A 19,423-nucleotide genomic window follows, 5' to 3' on the forward strand; every position below is an offset into this window, starting at 1 on the left:
CATATTTTATCACATAAGTTTTATTTGCTTTGCGATTTAATATGTTTGAAAATGAAAGTAAAACCGTAAGTTATCATTAAATAACAAAATATTATCTGTTGCAAAAGAAAACAGCAACTAATTCAAAGTTCGTGCTTTAATCTTGCAAAATACCTTCCCAAGCGCAAGCTTATCAATGATCTTTACGATAACTATCAGGAAGAATGCGATGTGTTTTAATATACTTATAAACACACTAAAAATAAAAAATTTTTAGTTAAATAACAAGTAAAAATTATACTCTTTCCATTTCCGACTTCGAGGATTCTATGAGCCAAAACAAGACAAACAAATAGCAAGGAACAACAATTATTTTATTAATTTATCCATATGCATTTCGCCATCTAGGCCTCATCAGTGGATACATCAGGATGTTATTCGTTGATTACGTTTTATACCCAACAGCCGTTCCCAGCATGCATCAACAATCAATCCAGCATTCAAATTAAGTAAATTTACATGTTCGGCGATACAGAAATGTTCTACAATTTTTCTTTCTAAGTTATTTTCTATTCTATACAAAATTTTAGTATTTTTTATATTTATATTACAATTAAATTTTTGGCAATGTAAAAACCATGCTGATTCCGTTCTTCTCAGTCTAATGGCTGCCTCATGTTCCCTTACTCTCAACTCCAATCTTCTTCCGGTTTCTCCAATGTAATAGTTTGGATTTCTACATGTACATGACATCCTATATACGACACCGGCGATTTTAAATTGGTCTCTGGGCGAATTTTCACTGTTCATTATACTAATGATGTTAGACATCTTATTCTTTTGACTCGCAACTATGCATACAGAGAATTTTTTAAAAATTGGTTTATATTTTTCAAAAACTTTAGCAACATAAGGAACCTTTACATAAGAAATATCTTCTATGCTATTTTTAACATTAAATCTACGTTTTAAATATAAATTGTACCACTTACAGAGGATATGTTTCGGATAATCATTTAACTGAAATTTTTTAAACAATTGTTTTACTTCGATGTCTATGTTTTCTTGCTGAGTTGTTCGATTTAGTATCTTTCTCAATTCCATAATAAAGACATTCTTTTTATTTTCTAAAGGACAGTAAGATTTAAAGTTAATGGTTTTACCATTATTACATAGTTTTTCATACTTACTAAATGATACACTTGTTTCTTCTCTTTTTATAGTGACATCTAAAAAATTCATTTTATTTTGTTGTTCATCTTCACTTGTAAACTTTAAATTTTTATGTAATCCATTTGCATATTCTTCAATGTGTTTGGATGAAACTGTTTGAGAATCATAAACTATTATTATATCATCTACATATCTTGCATAATATTTAATACCTGTTAGACTTGAAATTCTTTCATCTATTTTATTCATATAGTTATCAGCCAATTTTGGTCCTATAACCGATCCCATGGCAATGCCTTTTTTCTGCCTATAATATTCTGTAGAAATTTTAAAGTAATTATTATTGAATACAAATTTAACAAGTTCTATTATATATTCAGGGACGTTATATGTTTTAAGACTTTCTATTATCATTTCTAAAGTGATAGATGGGTACATAGACTTTATATCCAAACTCATAATACGGAAAGATTTTTTTATAGTTACCTTTTAGCAATCCGTTAATTAGTTCTTCTGTATTTTGAATACTATAGGTTGATTTCTCCATATTCTGAAAGAAGTTTTTCAAAAAACATTCCAAGTTATACAAAACAGTTCTTCTAAAATCTACAAGGGGTCTGCAAGCATTACCAGGCTTATGTGTTTTGATTCTTACATTTAACTTAGGCTCTCTTACATTATTAAAGTCCAGAATATTTTTGACTTGATTGGCTGGAACGCCAATCAAGTCAATAAATAATTTGAAGTTGAAGCTATTTTTAACATTAAAACGTAGATTTAATGTTAAAAATAGCATAGAAGATATTTCTTATGTAAAGGTTCCTTATGTTGCTAAAGTTTTTGAAAAATATAAACCAATTTTTAAAAAATTCTCTGTATGCATAGTTGCGAGTCAAAAGAATAAGATGTCTAACATCATTAGTATAATGAACAGTGAAAATTCGCCCAGAGACCAATTTAAAATCGCCGGTGTCGTATATAGGATGTCATGTACATGTAGAAATCCAAACTATTACATTGGAGAAACCGGAAGAAGATTGGAGTTGAGAGTAAGGGAACATGAGGCAGCCATTAGACTGAGAAGAACGGAATCAGCATGGTTTTTACATTGCCAAAAATTTAATTGTAATATAAATATAAAAAATACTAAAATTTTGTATAGAATAGAAAATAACTTAGAAAGAAAAATTGTAGAACATTTCTGTATCGCCGAACATGTAAATTTACTTAATTTGAATGCTGGATTGATTGTTGATGCATGCTGGGAACGGCTGTTGGGTATAAAACGTAATCAACGAATAACATCCTGATGTATCCACTGATGAGGCCTAGATGGCGAAATGCATATGGATAAATTAATAAAATAATTGTTGTTCCTTGCTATTTGTTTGTCTTGTTTTGGCTCATAGAATCCTCGAAGTCGGAAATGGAAAGAGTATAATTTTTACTTGTTATTTAACTAAAAATTTTTTATTTTTAGTGTGTTAATATTACCACCGATCCCATTGGTTTTAATAATTGATTTTATACTTATAAAATTGTTACGCAAATTTTTTATTTTGCACTAAGCACATAAATTAGTGAAACATTGCTTAATTGGAAGAAAAGCTGAATCTTACAGATTATAACATTATAATCATTACCTTTAATCCGCTTTTCTTTTCATCGTAGGTTATTCTAAATGTATTTTCCGAGCAATAATTAGGCCAGAAAACATCTGGATAAATTATCTTACCACACTCTTTACGTACACAAATTTAATAGGTTTCCATATTTCAAATGGCACATATCATAACCTTATACTGTATAGTTTATGTTTAGTCTAGAATATGAGGAAAGAGTATGAGTATTAATTCAATTTATGTTCGACGACATTAAATTTCAGAATAATCGAAAGCAATTCCTTATAGAATTGGAAGCACTTTGATTGGGATTTGCAATTTCTTCCGTGTATTCTTTCACAAAAAAAAATTAAAATTGACTTTAAAATATTGAATTACCTATAGATTTACAGAATATCTTAATTGTTACAGAAATGTAAGCAGACGTAAATATTTACTGCACCTTGTAATTGAACCTAATTTTATTTTAATTTTTATTTACATCCGGTTTACGAGGTTAAGGTCTACGTGTTGAAATACGATGGACATAAACATATTGCCATAAATTTAATTACGTAATAGAGGAAATTTAGCATTTTATATATTTGTTAATTAATCTAAAATAAACTAAATAAACTAAAATAAAATAAAATAAACTAAATAAACAAAAATAATCTAAAATAAAATAATTAATCTAAAATAAATTAAGCTACGATCGATACAATACAATAGATTTAATTAATTGACAAAGGCAGATGTTTTCATTCATGTGCTTGAAAAATATGTTCTTAAAATAAAATTTTTCCGAAGGTCATTACACATTATGTATGGGAAGTAGAAAATGGCGGCTAATGCTACCAAGACAAGCTTGATTTGATTCATTTTGTCTTATTCGATCGTTTATAAAGGATTATCTTTGTAAAAAGATAATTATTCATATCGGTTTGCAGCTATAGGAAGCATAAAATCTTTACAAATGTTATTTTTTTGGTTTGCACGATTAGAAAAAAAAATTGTTCGCTTTCTTTGTTCGAGAGTTGGGAATTTCTTTTTTAAATTTAACCTTGACTCTACCGCTACCTCTGTGCCACCAACCCGTTGCAACGACAACGGAAACTAACATATTCCGCGTTAAGTGTTTCTATATCTTTTATTAATAGCATAAACAGCTTCTTTATACACTACGCTTATATTTATTTCGACAAAAATTGAAACATTGTATATAAGAAAATTAAAACATTCTTATAAAACAAAAATGAATAAAATTTCTACAAAAAATAATACTATTTAAGCTAATTTTTTTATCAATTTTTAAGCTATACAAGTTTTAAAATCTACGATATATTAAAAAGTAAAGTAGTTAAGTTATTTCGTAATAATTTCACAATATTTAAATCGAATTCAACTTATCAAATGTCAGAACGTTGCTCGTATGTTAACACTGTATTTTTATTAAATGCCGATAAGAATTAACGCTTAAAAAATATTTAAAATCGAAAATAAGAAATTTAATTTAAATACATCAATAAATAATAATAGAACATGTGTAGTTTTAGTTTGGTAAAAGTAAAACTAAAACTAAAACTTTGTTATAGTAAAAGATTTAAGTTAAATAATAAACTTTTATGTTATATAACGTTAAAAAGGCTTGCTTAGCTTATTGGTTTGTATGGAAATTCTCATTTAATTAAACTAATTCTTAAATCGTCAAAAAATTAAAACCATTCATTTAAATTTCTAAGTTGTAATAATTTTTTTAGACGATATTTTTGGATGTATTTTCGAGGAAGGGAGATAAACAGCGTTTACCTATTTTTTACAGTGGGCACGATCTGTTGCGTGTCCTTGACATCCCTTTCGCGTTGATTCAAAAGCAAATTAAATCATGCCGTAAAATGCAGGGTGATAATTCTAGATTTTATATAATTAAATGATTATTCTTTAACTATTTTTTCTATGTTTTAAATGAATTACAACTTTTTATCGCATCTAACAAATTTAACTTTACTAAAAATATTAATTAATATAGTTGAAAGTTAAGCCAGAAATTCCGGTTTAATGAATACAACGGATTCTTTATAAATCTCTTAAAAAATCTGACATGTACTGCACATATTTTTAAAAATCACAAATGATATTAGCAATTTCAATACTGTTGTTTATCGAAAAGAATTTAAATTAATTATTGAAAAATTACGTGTTAATTAATTACACAAGTAAAATAAACAAAATCATTCTTCGCTTCCTCAAAAATTACAATAAGTCGTTGGTTTTTAATAGAACACGTCGTAAGGCGACATCTTAATCTAATAATAACCGTAAATGCATTTCCAAAAAATATGTTTACAAAACGTTTTTCGACCAATAAGCGCTCTGTGCAATGATGTCATAACAGCATCGGAAAGAGGATTGATGCCACTCCTTCACAAAGTGTAGTGGATGCTAATGTGTTGACTTATTAGTAGAAGCGCTCGATAATTCTTTAATTCTGTACTTAAGCATTAATTTGCCAATTAAAAGTATTTTTAAAATATAAAAGAAAAAGTTTCTGTTTTAACAGGAAAATTAAGAATTTGAACAGAAAAAAATGACGTCGGCTCTAAAAGCTGTTTGCTTCGTTGTAGCGGTAAGAGTTAATTATATAGTTTATTTTTGTTATATAAATTACTATAGTGAATTTTTTCCTCTTCTTAATAAATCGTAATTTATTTGTGTTTCTCCTGGTAATATTAATTTAAAAATTTCTCAACAGTATTTACTCTTTTATTTACATATTTTATATTTATTTTAAAATATATTTTTACTTTCTAATGTCACCGATTTTATTCAGAACATTTCATATATTTATCAATATATTCTGTTACGTAAACAGATAAGTTTTTAGCTTTTCCTATCATGTGTCGCATCATTTTTAAGCTTCGCAAAAAGATGTATACTCGTTTAGATTAATGTTACCTTAGATAGCCAAAATGGCGGCTCATCTCTAATTCCAGCAAGGAAACAGTGGGACGCACGTTCTAACCTAACCTATTCTAATAGTTTGGTTGCTAATAATTATGGTAATTTATTAGACTAGGTTAGGTTAGGTTAGACCGTGCGTCCCACTGTTTTCTTGCTGGAATTAGAGATGAGCCGCCATCTTGGCTACCTAAGGTAACATTAACCCTACTACTGGATGCTAAAAATACGATATATAATTATATGAGGCAATATTTGACTTTTTAACGGAATGTTTTACTGATGGTCTAGTATCTTTCTGGACTGTATATTAAGCAGTGTAGTTTTAATTTGGTAAAACTAAAACTGAAACTAAAACTAAAACTTGGTTATAGTCACCCAAAATGTAGTTTTAAAGGCTACTATTTATTATTTTACAATATTAAATTATTAAAAATTGAAGCGTAATAAACGCGTATGTTAGATAAAATTAAATGACAATTAATAGTTAGATTTTTCAATAATTTAATTATTTCTTATACGGATTTGACCTCTTTCTGTTTCTATAAAAAGAAATACTCTGGCTCTTCTAAGAAGTTTTCTAAGATTTCAAGCGAAATAACATAAAAAGTGTGAAAACTAATTAGAAGTTTTAAATTATTTTTTTTAATTCTATAAATTTTTTTAATTGAAAAGATAAAAATTATCAATTTCCGTTAGCTTCTATTAAATAATTATGTCAACAGTCAGTAGAGATATTAAATTATCTCTGAGCATTTTTTATCTTTCGGAAGTCGATTTCGTTAATGTTTGCAATTCTTTCGTATGAAAACCGGTTTTATTGTCTCAAAAAGTCGCAATTCATTTTTTTTCAGTTCTGGTAGGAATTTTCTTTCTGTTGAGAAATTTAATATTGACAATAAATATTATGTATTTTATTAATAAATACTTTTAATCTTGATATTTGTTAAAAATTCGATTACAAAAATCCAGCAACGCGTTGCTTAACTTTCTAGGTAACATTTAGGGTGCCATCTGTTATATTTTATTATTAAAAACTTTTTATATTTTTAACTGTCATAACATGGCAAAAAGCTTAATTTTAAGGGTAAGGATGGGTTTATAAAAAAATTATAAATGCTAATAACGAGCAAAGTCGCTATACACGACCCCTTTATCTCCTCACCCCTCGACCTTTAACCATCAAAATTTAAATTAATACCACCAATCGTCCTAATAAATAACCCTCCTTCAAAATTTCATAAATTTTTGATAAAAATCGCAGGAGTAATTAAGCTTCAAAGAGAGTAAACAAAATCGTGTCCCACACACGCACACTAACATTCATACATACAGAAATTATCTCCGAATTTTTTTGCATTTCTCGACGTTTCAAGGTCCCCTGATTCAAAAAATGTAAAAAATCTTGATCATTTTTTGATCGATCGCCATACTTTCCCTCTCGGTTGTTATATATAACAGCTGAGAAAGTAATAACCCATAATCTGTATACATTTTTAATATTTTCCTAATTATTTTCGTGTTTACACAAGTAATTGTTTGAGATGAACGTGATTCCTTGTCCGACCGATGATATATCCGGCATATCCGATTCCGTTGTAGTGCGGTTCTATTTTACTTTTTAAAATTTATTTTCCTGATTTTTTTAAAGTAATTGTTTAATTAACATTTTTATATTCTACAATTTTTTTTTACTAAACATCAGTCTCTCGCATAGCCAATCAACGCAATTAATTTTAATTTATTCTTTCTTTTATAAACATATATTACGTAACGCAGATTATGTGGATGGGTATGCAAATAATTATTACGATGCGTTGCAAGGAGATGGGTGTTTACCAAAATGTTATGTAATGCTAGGATCTCAACCCGGGAATCGGAACAACTCATTTTTATTTATAAAAAGTTGTATAAGTCCTTCTGTTTATGCCACTGCTTTGTACATAATAAAACAATGTAATATCTCCGTGCTGATATTATTCTTAATAAAGTTAAGGGATCAATCTACGATATACGTTATGTAACTTTGGGAGTGGATATCCCAAAGCTATCCTTGTCATTCTTAAAGATCCTTATTATTATTTAACTGCTAGGAAACCAATTAAAACTTAAAAGCAATTTAATACAAACTATATCACGTATATAATAGCGGCGTGATTACTCCGCCTCCGACTAGTGATAATATCAATTAGTTAGTATACTGGGAACGGTGGCATTTACAATGGCGAATGATCAAAATTTCGAGACAAGAAAATTGTCCGTTACGAAGGATTCCAGAAATCCTTCGTAAATCATCTGAAGTTTTACTCAGTATCGAGCAATTCATTGCCTCTTCAATAACCTAATGAATATGTTATAGAGATCCTCTTTGTCCCTTCAATACAAAAATATTAATCCCGATTATGAATATAGCAATTTCGTTTGAATATAAATTTATCAAATTTTGAAATTTATTGAAAATACTGTATCCCCTCGTTATATCGCTGATTCGAATATATCGCGCTTTTTTTGGTCCTCCAAATTTTTAATGCAATGGAGTCAATAAATTTTAAATTATCAATTGCCGTTGATTTTTTTTTTGCAACGAAATACGGTATTTTATTCCTACTATTGTCCTTGAAACTACAACTGCAGGTGAAACGATAAATTGGTCAAGATAAGCAGAACAGGTGGACACATTGGTTACGTACGTTTTTTTTTCACATTAAAAGTTGTTTATTTGTTGGTTTTAAGTACCGTCTCCTCATTTACAAGTTTCTGTAAATTCGAAATTTCACACCTTTATACGAATTGAGAGGAATTTAATGGAAAACTAGCTCCTATTTAAGAGTAACACGTGAAGAAACTCCGGAAAATTCCACATACAGCCCGTTGGTTGGGTGTGAACCCGCGACAACAGTACTACAATGTTCAGCAGGTTTTTCTAATCTTAATTCAATGCGCCCGCAATACCTTCAATTCACATAAAGTATGAAATTTCGGATTTACTGCGTAATGTGCAAGGAAAAGATTTCTTTATTTCATAACGGAAATTTCTAAAATTTTTATACAATAGTAACTTTTATTTTGCTTTTTAGAGAATTTTTACTTTGTAATTTTATAAGTTTTGATGTTCTATTGTATAATCAATATTCATTTTTTAAATTTTCAATTACTGTATTTATAATTTTTATTAAAAAATATAAATTACACGAATTTTTAATAAGAGATTTATTATGAAATATAGTACTGTATAATAAAGTTGCAACTGATATTTTGTTTTTATGTCGACATTATTTGTCTTTAAATGTCATTGTTAAAGAAACAATAATGCTAAATGGGCGTTCGTGGTATTGATGTTTACGTAAACGTCAATTAATACGATATCACCACGAATAAAATTCAGTATTGCAAAACTAAGCTTATGTTATATCAGAAACACTTGCTGATGAAAGAATAGAAGATAGAGATTCCATAGCAAGTATAATATGTTTAATAAAAGCCCAGAATTTTTAGTAGTCGATTATATCGCCCTTTTGCGCGCTTGTCTCTCAACAAGCGCGATATGACGAGGCGGCTAGTGTATTTTATAAAATGCCAGCGGACTATAAATTATCTAAATATCCATCGTTTTATTTACTTTTTGACTAATGTTTGGAAATATGATAAAATTAGTGTAGAAAAAAGAAAGTTTTAGAGCATGCGTACTGTACATACATATTTTTATGCTTGGCAGCAAGAAATAGAGGAAGGTAATAATTATTTCTTAATGTTAATTTATTGTTTAAAGTTGTTAAATAGTGGTAAATAGCCTAGCATTTATGCAAAGAATACAGTAATACCCGGATTTTCGTTGACTTCGGTTATCGTCGGTTTCGGTTTTCGTCGGCATGCTCACGTGACCTCTTGCTATTTTTGCCAAAACATAGGGCAACTTACGCGTTTTCCTGCTCAGTGTGGCGTTGTTTCTCGTTGTGTGAGCATTACCCCGCACGTTTAGACAAGCAATTCCATTGCTTTCCTTTCCTTTTAGCTCCATCATGGGACCAAAGAAAGTTTTCAGAGCCAGCAGCCCTTCGAATGCCATGTTAAATGCTATGTTAAATGTTCATTTATTCTTTACATTAGTTTTTTATTTTCATTTTATATTAATAGATTATATATTTTTTAGTATTAAATACAATATAAACAACATCGCTAAACCCGATATATTATAAGACATCAACCAAAACACCAACCTAGACACCAACCAAATGCCGAAACTCTATCGTGCTAGTTTCGAAACTAGCCCGATAGAGTTTCGGCATTTGGTTGGTGTCTAGTCTTAAATACAATATTTATTCTGTATAAAATATAATTTTGGTATGTATTTTGGAGTGTCTAGAACGAATTAATTGGATTTACATTGGTTTATGTAAAAATTATTGCTTCGGTTTTCGTCGGTTTCGGATTTCGCCGATTGTTTTCGGACGGATTATCGACGAAAACGGACGTATCACTGTATTTAATTTCTGAATAATTTGAAAAATAAGATGAGGAAACAAATTTATTATTTTAAATAGGTATATACTGTAAGATATATAAATTAGGTGAATATAAAAGCTTAAAGGAGCAATTATTTATGACATCGTCATAATGTCGGGCCGCAACTTTAAAATTTTTTAATTGATTTAATTTAAAATATGTGCTCTTCACCCGAAATTAGTAGTGTCTTGCCCCTGTACATCATACTTTTCCTGTTAGCAATAGAGTCATGGCGGTCATCTATTAACTCCTTTGAGGGGAAGTTGTGAATTGAAATAACATGACTTCCGGTTTGCATCGGAAGTTCGTATATTCAAAAGTTAACTCTTCTACACCTAAGGTATGCCAAGATGCTAGCTAATTCATGCTATACCTCACCCTTGCGAATGATTAGTAAAGTAGTCTAACACTAAGGGGAGTGCCTTCTGGGTTGGTCAGACTGTACGGCGACACAATTCGTTACCGTCGTGGTTGGCAATACCGCTATACGTCACATTACTGTAACTAGAAAAATTAACTTTGAGGACGTTTCTAAACTCCACGGTGTGAGCAACACTTCGGGGAGCAATGAGCAAAACAAAGATGTCATTTCGGAGAGAAAAGAAACGACGTATTGTGACGTGTTTGGATGCTGCTGAATAATGGTAGATGCGTGTGTGTTTATTCGTTATGCGAATTGTTTTTGTTTACAAATCATTTAATTATAAAAAATATGTTTTACATCAAGTATGGAAGAAGATATGTTAATTCTAGAAGTAATAGAATAGGCAAGAAACAAAGGCACAAAGTGTTTTAAGATAGAAGGATTTGTGAAAAAAGTTATACCACGCTATACTGACGTTTCTTTTAAAGGCTACTTTAGACTAAACCGGTGTACAGTTGAAACAAGTACTGTTTCAACTGAAGCAAGTTACATTAAGAACTGCGATCTCTTCCTTCACACTTAAAGCGAATTTAAGATGTTCATATAAAGAACTTCTGTCTTTTTTATGGTGGCTGCCATCTTGATTTTAAATTTTCTTCCGGTAGTCACCAGATTGTAATGGCTGTAAGAACTGTTGGAGATTGATGAAGCTAAAAGGTTCAACGGTCACTTGACTTACGCAATTCCTGTTGTTAACAGAGAGGATTAGAAACGTTTCGTCGCAAACCGTGACGACGCCGTAGAGTTTAGTAATCTCCCCTTTCTCTTATAGTAGGCGCTTCGTACGCTGATAACGCCGAACGATTCGTTAAAACAACTGACACGAACTTCACAAACTTTGAAACCGGAAGTTAATAGATTATCGATTACGAATCTGTAATATTACGAAATAGTTCTTATTTTTAATTGCTTTAATAACTGAAATAACGAAACAACTGAATTGTGAAGTGTTCGTAACTTTAAAATCTAAAAGAAATCTATTCCAATGAAATATAAGCAAATAAGTTATTCTTAAATTTATAAATTTTTAGGTGTGTTCAATTATGTGAGACGATTATATCCGGTAGCTTTAATTTTCGTTCTACCGACTCTAACCGATGTCGAAAAACCAGCGTCGATTCTTATTTTGAGTCACCCTATCTCAGTAAAGTGTGTTTAGAACAAGACATTATTTGTTTTAAACAAAGTCAAACAAGATAAAACACAGTGACAAAACTGAAAGAAAATTTCCTTTTTCCATTTGATGATGTGACCGTTGATTTTTTGTAAACTTTGCTTAATATGAGCCTCATTAATAGAAGTGCTGATTTTTAAGTTCCTTCAACTTTATTAAAAGGTTTGACTATTTAGTTGATCGTCATTCGATCACTACTTTGCTTTGTTATTATCTGATTTGTAAAAAGCTTTTTACTTTATCACTTGATTAGTATTGTATTACATTTTTATTAATTAATAACAACATTTATTGCTTTATTAAAGAGCTTTTGACCAGTAATGTTTTTGTGCAGCGTTACTCGTGTTTACTGAATACAATATATTGTTATAATAGAGATAATTTTTTCTTTGTTTAAATAAAACTAAACGAATTCGGAGAACGAAAAACATTCTCCTGCAGACCCAATAAATAGAATATTTACAATTCAGCCATCTTTGCTCCGAAAATAAACGTGGAGAAAGAAATTTTTTCTTAAAAATATTACAACAGAAAATAATTTTAAAGTATTAATATTTTTAACTAGACAAAATTCAATTTATTAAAATAAAATTCAACCTGTTTACGTATCATATGTACATATCAAACAGTAACAAAAATATTTAAACAACTGTATACAATTCGTGCTTATTGTGAATATGGACTAGTATCGATATGTTCGCCTTTGTTATTTGCAGTGATGACATCTGTGACGGGATATTAGTATAATAGTCTATTTATAATAAAAATATTACAGAAAATAACATAGATTATAATTTAACATCGAATCCTCTTTGTATCGTGACAGATTATGAATCAGCTGCGATGAATGTATAAGTAATTCTTTTACGAACACAACTTCCAAAATGTTTTTTTTTCGACGCATTTAGATTCATACAATGAGCTGGTTCGCAGCAAAGACATGCAGAAAATGCCTATATTTATTGTTCTTTAAACAACTATCTGCTTCGTCGTTTCTGCCTGTACAACTGTAATTATTTCCAAGAAGTATTGTAATAATAACACATAAGGTTAGCAGTTAATTATTGGAGGATCTCTTTCAGGAATTTATAAATTCATTAAAAAAGTTACAAAATGAACAAGTAGACGACGAAATAAATATTTGACGATATAACTCAGGCAGGAATAGACAGAGACAATCATGAATTTAGAAATATTCCATTTTTAAACGTTGCGTCGGACCTTATACTTCGATTTCATAATTTAAATATTTAATGTATATTGGTATTGGTCATTTATATTGGAAAATATAGAATACCATTAATTAATGATATTCTATGTTTTCTGCAGATTCCCAGAAAACAAGTATGAAAAATTTGGTGCGTGTCGGACAAAGGATTTCCGACTAAGCAATTCCGACGTAACATAACTGTTTCGAAGAAACGTCTAGTTTCGCGCTCGGATCAGTTCCAACAGTTCCAGTTCCAGCAGCGGAACTGAATTTTTCATCTTTACAATGAACTGCCCCATTCTGGATAATGTATGAAAAGAAGCTTCGTTTACATGAATCTGACAGTTCGAGTTATTAGCCTGGATCGCGTTTTAGGAGATATTTAATATTTTCCTTGGTTTTAGAGGAATTATATAAAGAATAAATTACTTAATTCAATTAATAGCTTGCAAATCATAAAATTTATAATAAAAATGTTTGACATTTAATATTGTAATCGAATTTGTGTTATTAGCAGGAAAATAAAATAATTGTTTTTAAATGATAAACAACAGACTGTAAAAAGTATTTTAATTAATCCATAAATTTTAGTTATGATCGTCAGCAGGGTAACTATAAAATATTAGCATATTGAGGGAGGAAGAGCTTACAGATAGGACTAAATGTAGACTTCGCCAGGTAGAATTGTTGTTCCTGTAATATGAAGAAAATGGACGAATTTTAAAGATTTTGTGTATTTATGCTAATTTTAATTGCTAAACTGTAACATTTTAAAATATTTTTTGGCAGTTGTTGACAAATTGTGGGCCAGGAAACCGTTTTCAGGAGGTGCGAAGAAGAGTTTTCATTGTGTTCGTGACCTCAATGTAGTCGTTACATCATCAAACTTCCATTTCTTAAACATTTAAAAAAATTATTATCATTGTTTTATTCGTAATAGAAAATATAATTTCGTGCTATCGAAAAAGCCAAAAAAAAATCTTAATTTTATTCAAATGAAATACAAGAGAAGATTACAAAATGCTTTTACGAAAAGTGTGGGGAGCTAAAGAATTTTTATAGAAAAGAGGTTGTCTCTTTAAAAAGTTTGAGAAATTTTACGACTATTTATATTATTAATTAATCTTTATATAAATGTTTCTGTTTGAAGCAATGTGATAAATTGATAAAAAAGATAAATTGCCTGTCGAGAATAAATTTAAATGACAAATTTGTTATTGGTATTCTGTGTTTAGCGATTGTTCTTGTTATCGCAAGCTTTCATTCTAAGCAACAATACTTTTTGGGCTGCAATTTGAAAAAATTGTAAACCTATAAATTCCCACTGTCAGCTGTCTGCCTGTATATCTTTCCTTAAACTCTAGAACGTAATTAAATACCGTATATCTCGGCGGATAAGACGATAGTTGAACCATAAATCAAAATGGCCCCGAAAATCCGGGGTCGTCTTATACGACAGATACAAAAAAAAAAATTAGATTGAAATTTATATAAATTAAAACCATTATAAAAAGACAGACAAACCGTAATTATTTACTAGAAAAGAGTAGGGTATGTGCACAAAATAGAATAGCCCATAGGATGTTTTTGTAAATAGTCAAGGTCATTACCCGAATGCCCGAATTAGTGCGAATGTTTGCAAAAATCGCCAGATGCAAGAAAATAAAATTTGTTCATTCGAAAATTACAAATAGGACATAATTCCATATACACTATACAGTATTATTATTCAGATAATGATTGCTGATCTAAACTAGATTTATAGGCCATTGATAGTTTGGGGATCGTCTTATAGGACAGATATATATGCTAAAACTATAAAACTTCGACGAAAATTTATACATAGTCTTATCTGAAGGTCGTCTTATCCGCCGAGATATACGGTAAATAAATGTGGAGACAAGATATGGAAAGCGTGGGATAAGGACGCTCCTATTAACTATATAAGCACTTCCGATACAAACCAGAAGTTATGTTATTTCAATTCAAAAATCCCCCCCAAAAAGAGTTAGAAGGATGACCGGCATGACTTTATTGCTAACAGGAAAACTATGATGTACAGGGGCAAGCCAATACTAATTTGAGGTGGAGAGTATATATTTTAAATTAAATAAATTAAAGATATGATTAAAAATTGCAGCTCGGCATTGTGACGATGTCACAATAAATAATTGCTCGTTGTATTTGAATTATGATTTTAACAAAAAGTGACTATACCAAATTAATTAAAAGAAAATATTTTTAAATTACATTTAAATTCATGTTTAATTGTTTTTAGTTTCCTCTAATCTATGGGGTGAAAATTAACTATAAAAAAATATGTCACAATACTAAATACATTAATATTAATCTTTGCATACTGTTCTATACAAAATAAATCCTAAATTTTCAAATCACATTTGATCTATTATCCAGAAAATTAATTCTTGCAAAATATATTTTGAACTATTTGACGTAGCCGTCGTCAAATGCTGTTGATGCTCTAAACCATTTAATAATAATGTTCTATAGAATTATATAACAGTATAGTTATTAAAGTTATGCTTTTTAAATTAAAACTTTGCCATCCACAAAGCCAACATTTCTCTAGTAATGTGCAATTTTAAATATTTTTTATTTAATGTAAAAAAGTCTTAATTTTCAGTTGTGCAAGCAGTCTTTCCAGATTTAAAGATATCATTCAGTAAATACGGCCGTATTTCCCAACATCTGTCTTCTCTCATACATTCATAAAACTTTACGCCATAATTGCTATCATTTTGAATACAATTATCAATATAAATTCCTAACATCTGCGGCAATATACCTTTTAAGTAATTAAAATCATTTATATCTCCTCTATATAAGTAAATTCTGCATAATTTCAGATTTTCATTACTTGATAATACCAGTTACTATTAATGTCTGAAGTTCCTAACTAGCTACAGTTTCACCAAAGAATTTTTATCTGTTTCCATTATCTTCAACCAATATATTAAAACTGTTTTTATAATATAATAATTTCAGTTTAAACGAACAAACTCACATTCTTATTATCGAATCCAGGAATTTTTCTTTCTAAGTGCATCAATTGTCTTATATATGACAACTGTATACCTTCTACCCATTCATCCATATATCCTTATACAACCGATGCATACAAAACAATTGGTCTCATCAACTTATCACAAAGTCGAAAATGAACGTTTAAATTAATCAACTTCAATTTTCATCTCATTATAAGTTAACTTTTGTTTTTTTTTTTTTTTTTTGTTTTTGTTTTTGCTATTCTCCTGATGTTTACTGGAAATTCTTATAGGAGATATCTTCACACCAACATAAATGAATTCTTGAACTATTTGAATTAGTCATTATCAAAATATAATTTATTCTTCTGCGCCAGTTTTCGTACCTTTCTAAAAATTAGATCTTTTGTTTTTTGTACGTTTATATTTAACTTCATTTAGTTTTCGTTGAATCCTATACACATACTATCTACTAAGACTCTACGTCATTTACATAACATAAAAAGTGCAAATCGGCCTCTTCATTTACTCGAATTGACGCATTACAAAAACTACATAAAGATCTCTTTCATATCAGCTAAAATATTAAGTTCAATCTTATTTATAACTTATTAAGTTTTAATAAAGCCAAAAGATAATCCTACTCTCCAGATTGTTTGAAAGAGTACCATATGATCAACAGAATCATATACATTGTTTAAATTCACAAAAGCTACATATATTTTCCTTTTAGATAAAATTATATTAAGGGTATAAGGATAAATAAATAATCCACTATATTACTTTTTCCTAACAGCAAACATCGTTAACTTTTCTTTCCACCATAAAGACAGACGATTCGCTATAATATTAGAAAAAGTTTTCTTATCATTGAAAATAATGGAATCACTTTATAATTCTCTGTTATCCTTCAATCTTTTTTTATGAATCAATACTACATACGCTTGTAAGAAATTTTCCAAATATCATTTAACCCTTTTAAAACATTGTTTAAAAACTTTAACCCCTCCAGCAGATTTTTTATTATTTTTCCTAAAATATGTTCAGGACCAGAAGCTTTACCTTTTTTATTTTCCTTATAACTAACTTATATTCATCATTAGTAATTTCTGTCTCCATTAGAACATCTATTGGATTCAAATTCATATCCATAACTCAGATGAAAATCTGTTCTTATAAACTGTTCAATCTTTTGAATTTTAACAGCATGTTCATTTTTGTTTATTCTAAATCTCTTCGAATATTTCTAAAAATAATCTGAATCTTTCATCCTTTGAGTTTTCATTAAACAATTTAAACTATGTTTTATTTTTATCTTACAAAAACTTTTGAATGACCCACTTAAAAATCTGTTTATATTTTCTGAACTATATACATTATTTTTTTTTTTTAAGATTCTATAAGCTGTATTACTTTCTTACTAATTTTATAGGTTTATCGAACCATCTTTCCTTTTTATCACACCTACTTCTCCAACCTATTTTCTGAGGATTGAACATTCCTAATTTTTGAAGAGTCTTTATGATAGTTACGATGACCTTATAAACATATTAATCTAGCTCTTCTGTAACATAAAGTCGAGAACCATCACTGATTGATCATTTGCATACTTTTAATGTACTTAAGTTATATTGTATTGAAATTTTTTATTATAATTATAAATATATTCTGTTTATAACGAAAAAAAAATTTTATATGTAAAGCGAATGAAGTTTTAGCGAGGTTGAGGCTGAAGTTTTAAACGCGAAAACGTGTACGTCGGACGTTCAGCGCCGCTTTCCTGTAAGCCTAGAAGTTTAACAATGGCGTTTGGAATGTCGAGCACGATTCCACTGACTTTCCAAACGCCATTGTCAAACTTCTAGGCGCTGAAAACTTCGGCCTCAACTTCGCTTTTATCTCTCTAAATTAAGAACTGATAGATGATACTGTACGAAACTATTTTCTGCTTCTTGTTATAATTTTAATTTAATTGTAAACATCAAAAACTATATGAAATTTTGTTAATTTAATATTATTTATAAAGTTTACTCTATTAACACTATCTCTTAAAAACTAAATTTACTTTTTAAATAATAATGTTAGTATCTGATGAAATTAAAATAAAATAGTTTAATCAAATGTAATATTTAATTTCTGGCAAATATATTAAAAATATATTTAAATTGTGTTGTATAATCTATAAAAATTTTACTTTATATTTTTACATTTTCTGTAAAATTTATAGAACGTTGAAACGAAATTTAGCTTGGAAACTTACTGTAGCTACGTCAAAAACAAAGTTCGTCAAAAAAAAAAAAAAGTTTGGAAATATCCCAAAAATCCTGTAAACATTTGCACGATATTATTTACAATAATTTAACCTCACCTCCTAATTTCTATTTCTGAAGCTAGAATGAAGTTTGCTATGAAGAAAAATACGGTATTCACCTTTACTATATTAAATTATTTCCGATCGAATAAAGAATGTAAAGTATTTCTGAAAGTAATTAAAGCTGTTTTAAAAGTCATTATTTAAAATTCATCAAAGGTTAAATTAGTCTCAAATTGGTTTCACACTAATTTTGCGGTTTAAAATTAAACGTTTAATTACATACTTCAAAAACCTGTTTACTCATGTCTTGTTTTATTCATTTACATATAATCAAAAATAATTTTATTATTTTAATTAATTTTATATTGTTCAGCAAAATTAGATATTGCCAGATAACAAAAGTATAGTGCAGCCAACTCGTTTCCTATTCGTTAATTAAACTGATACTCCAACGAGTAAACTTATTTAACATATTAGTACTGTACATTAATTAAGAAAAAATTAACTGAATAAAATATATAATAGCCTACTTTCAGCGTTAAATTAGTTTTATAAATAATATCGATCACTAAAGAATAAATCATTGAAATGGAAAAATTTAATGTGGAAATTTATAAATTTGTATAAAACAGTTGATTTTTTAAAACGTGTATGGAATTAAGCTATTTTAATTATTATTATTTTTCCTTTCTATTAATTCTATTTAATCCATAGAATTTTTAATTTTAGAATGTTATTTCAATTTATTTTTAGATATATTAATTAGTTAAAGAAATTAGAGAAATTAGTTAGTATTCAATATATAAAACACGTAATAAACTGACTCTTGATAAGTGAATTTTAATATTTTCGTGGACTTGCTAAAGAGAGAGCGAGAGGAAGAGATGCTAATGAATTGTATGGCTGCATAAAGAAAAACACGAAAAATTTAAATCATTGTTCTTTGCTTCGAGTTATTCGATACAGATAATTGTAAATATGTTAGAGATTAATTTGAAACAAATATCTGTTTGACAATTGGAAGCTTATAACATTCTAAAATAGTCTATAAGAGATCACACAGTAAGAGAATTATATTTAGG

General features: G+C 28.8%; 2 protein-coding genes across 3 annotated transcripts in view; one reads left to right on the forward strand and one right to left on the reverse strand.

Moving 5' to 3' along the window:
* Positions 1-332: 332 nt before the first annotated feature.
* On the reverse strand, positions 333-1,833 carry LOC136985284 (uncharacterized). The gene is made up of 4 exons (XM_067282529.1): positions 1,639-1,833; positions 1,365-1,469; positions 972-1,304; positions 333-830 (listed from the first exon to the last, which is right to left on the reverse strand). Exons 1-4 carry the CDS (start codon positions 1,697-1,699, stop codon positions 406-408), a joined length of 924 nt encoding a protein of 307 aa, XP_067138630.1. The 5' UTR covers positions 1,700-1,833; the 3' UTR covers positions 333-405.
* Positions 1,834-5,133: 3,300 nt separating this feature from the next.
* The window catches only part of LOC136985302 (uncharacterized), a 32,051-nt gene continuing 17,761 nt past the window's right edge, over positions 5,134-19,423 (forward strand). For both annotated transcript variants that reach the window (XM_067282551.1, XM_067282552.1), the window contains exon 1: positions 5,134-5,379. In XM_067282551.1, coding sequence (XP_067138652.1) covers positions 5,341-5,379 — 39 coding nt within the window. In that variant the 5' untranslated portion in view covers positions 5,134-5,340. The remainder of the gene's footprint in view (positions 5,380-19,423) is intronic.

This window comes from Centruroides vittatus, unplaced genomic scaffold (assembly GCF_030686945.1).
Source record: "Centruroides vittatus isolate TY-2023 unplaced genomic scaffold, ASM3068694v2 contig_958, whole genome shotgun sequence".
Classification (NCBI taxonomy): Eukaryota; Metazoa; Arthropoda; class Arachnida; order Scorpiones; family Buthidae; genus Centruroides; species Centruroides vittatus.

What these genes read in the sequence shown, in the direction of transcription:
- LOC136985284 (XM_067282529.1), bottom strand. Translation starts at nt 1,699, where the DNA reads ATGGAGAAATCAACCTATAGTATTCAAAATACAGAAGAACTAATTAAC. An exon ending in AATTAACGGATTGCTAAAAG is followed by an intron (nt 1,470 to 1,638) that starts GTAACTATAAAA and finishes AAATTTCTACAG; the next exon opens with AATATTATAGGCAGAAAAAA. An exon ending in AAGAATTTCAAGTCTAACAG is followed by an intron (nt 1,305 to 1,364) that starts GTATTAAATATT and finishes ATTCTCAAACAG; the next exon opens with TTTCATCCAAACACATTGAA.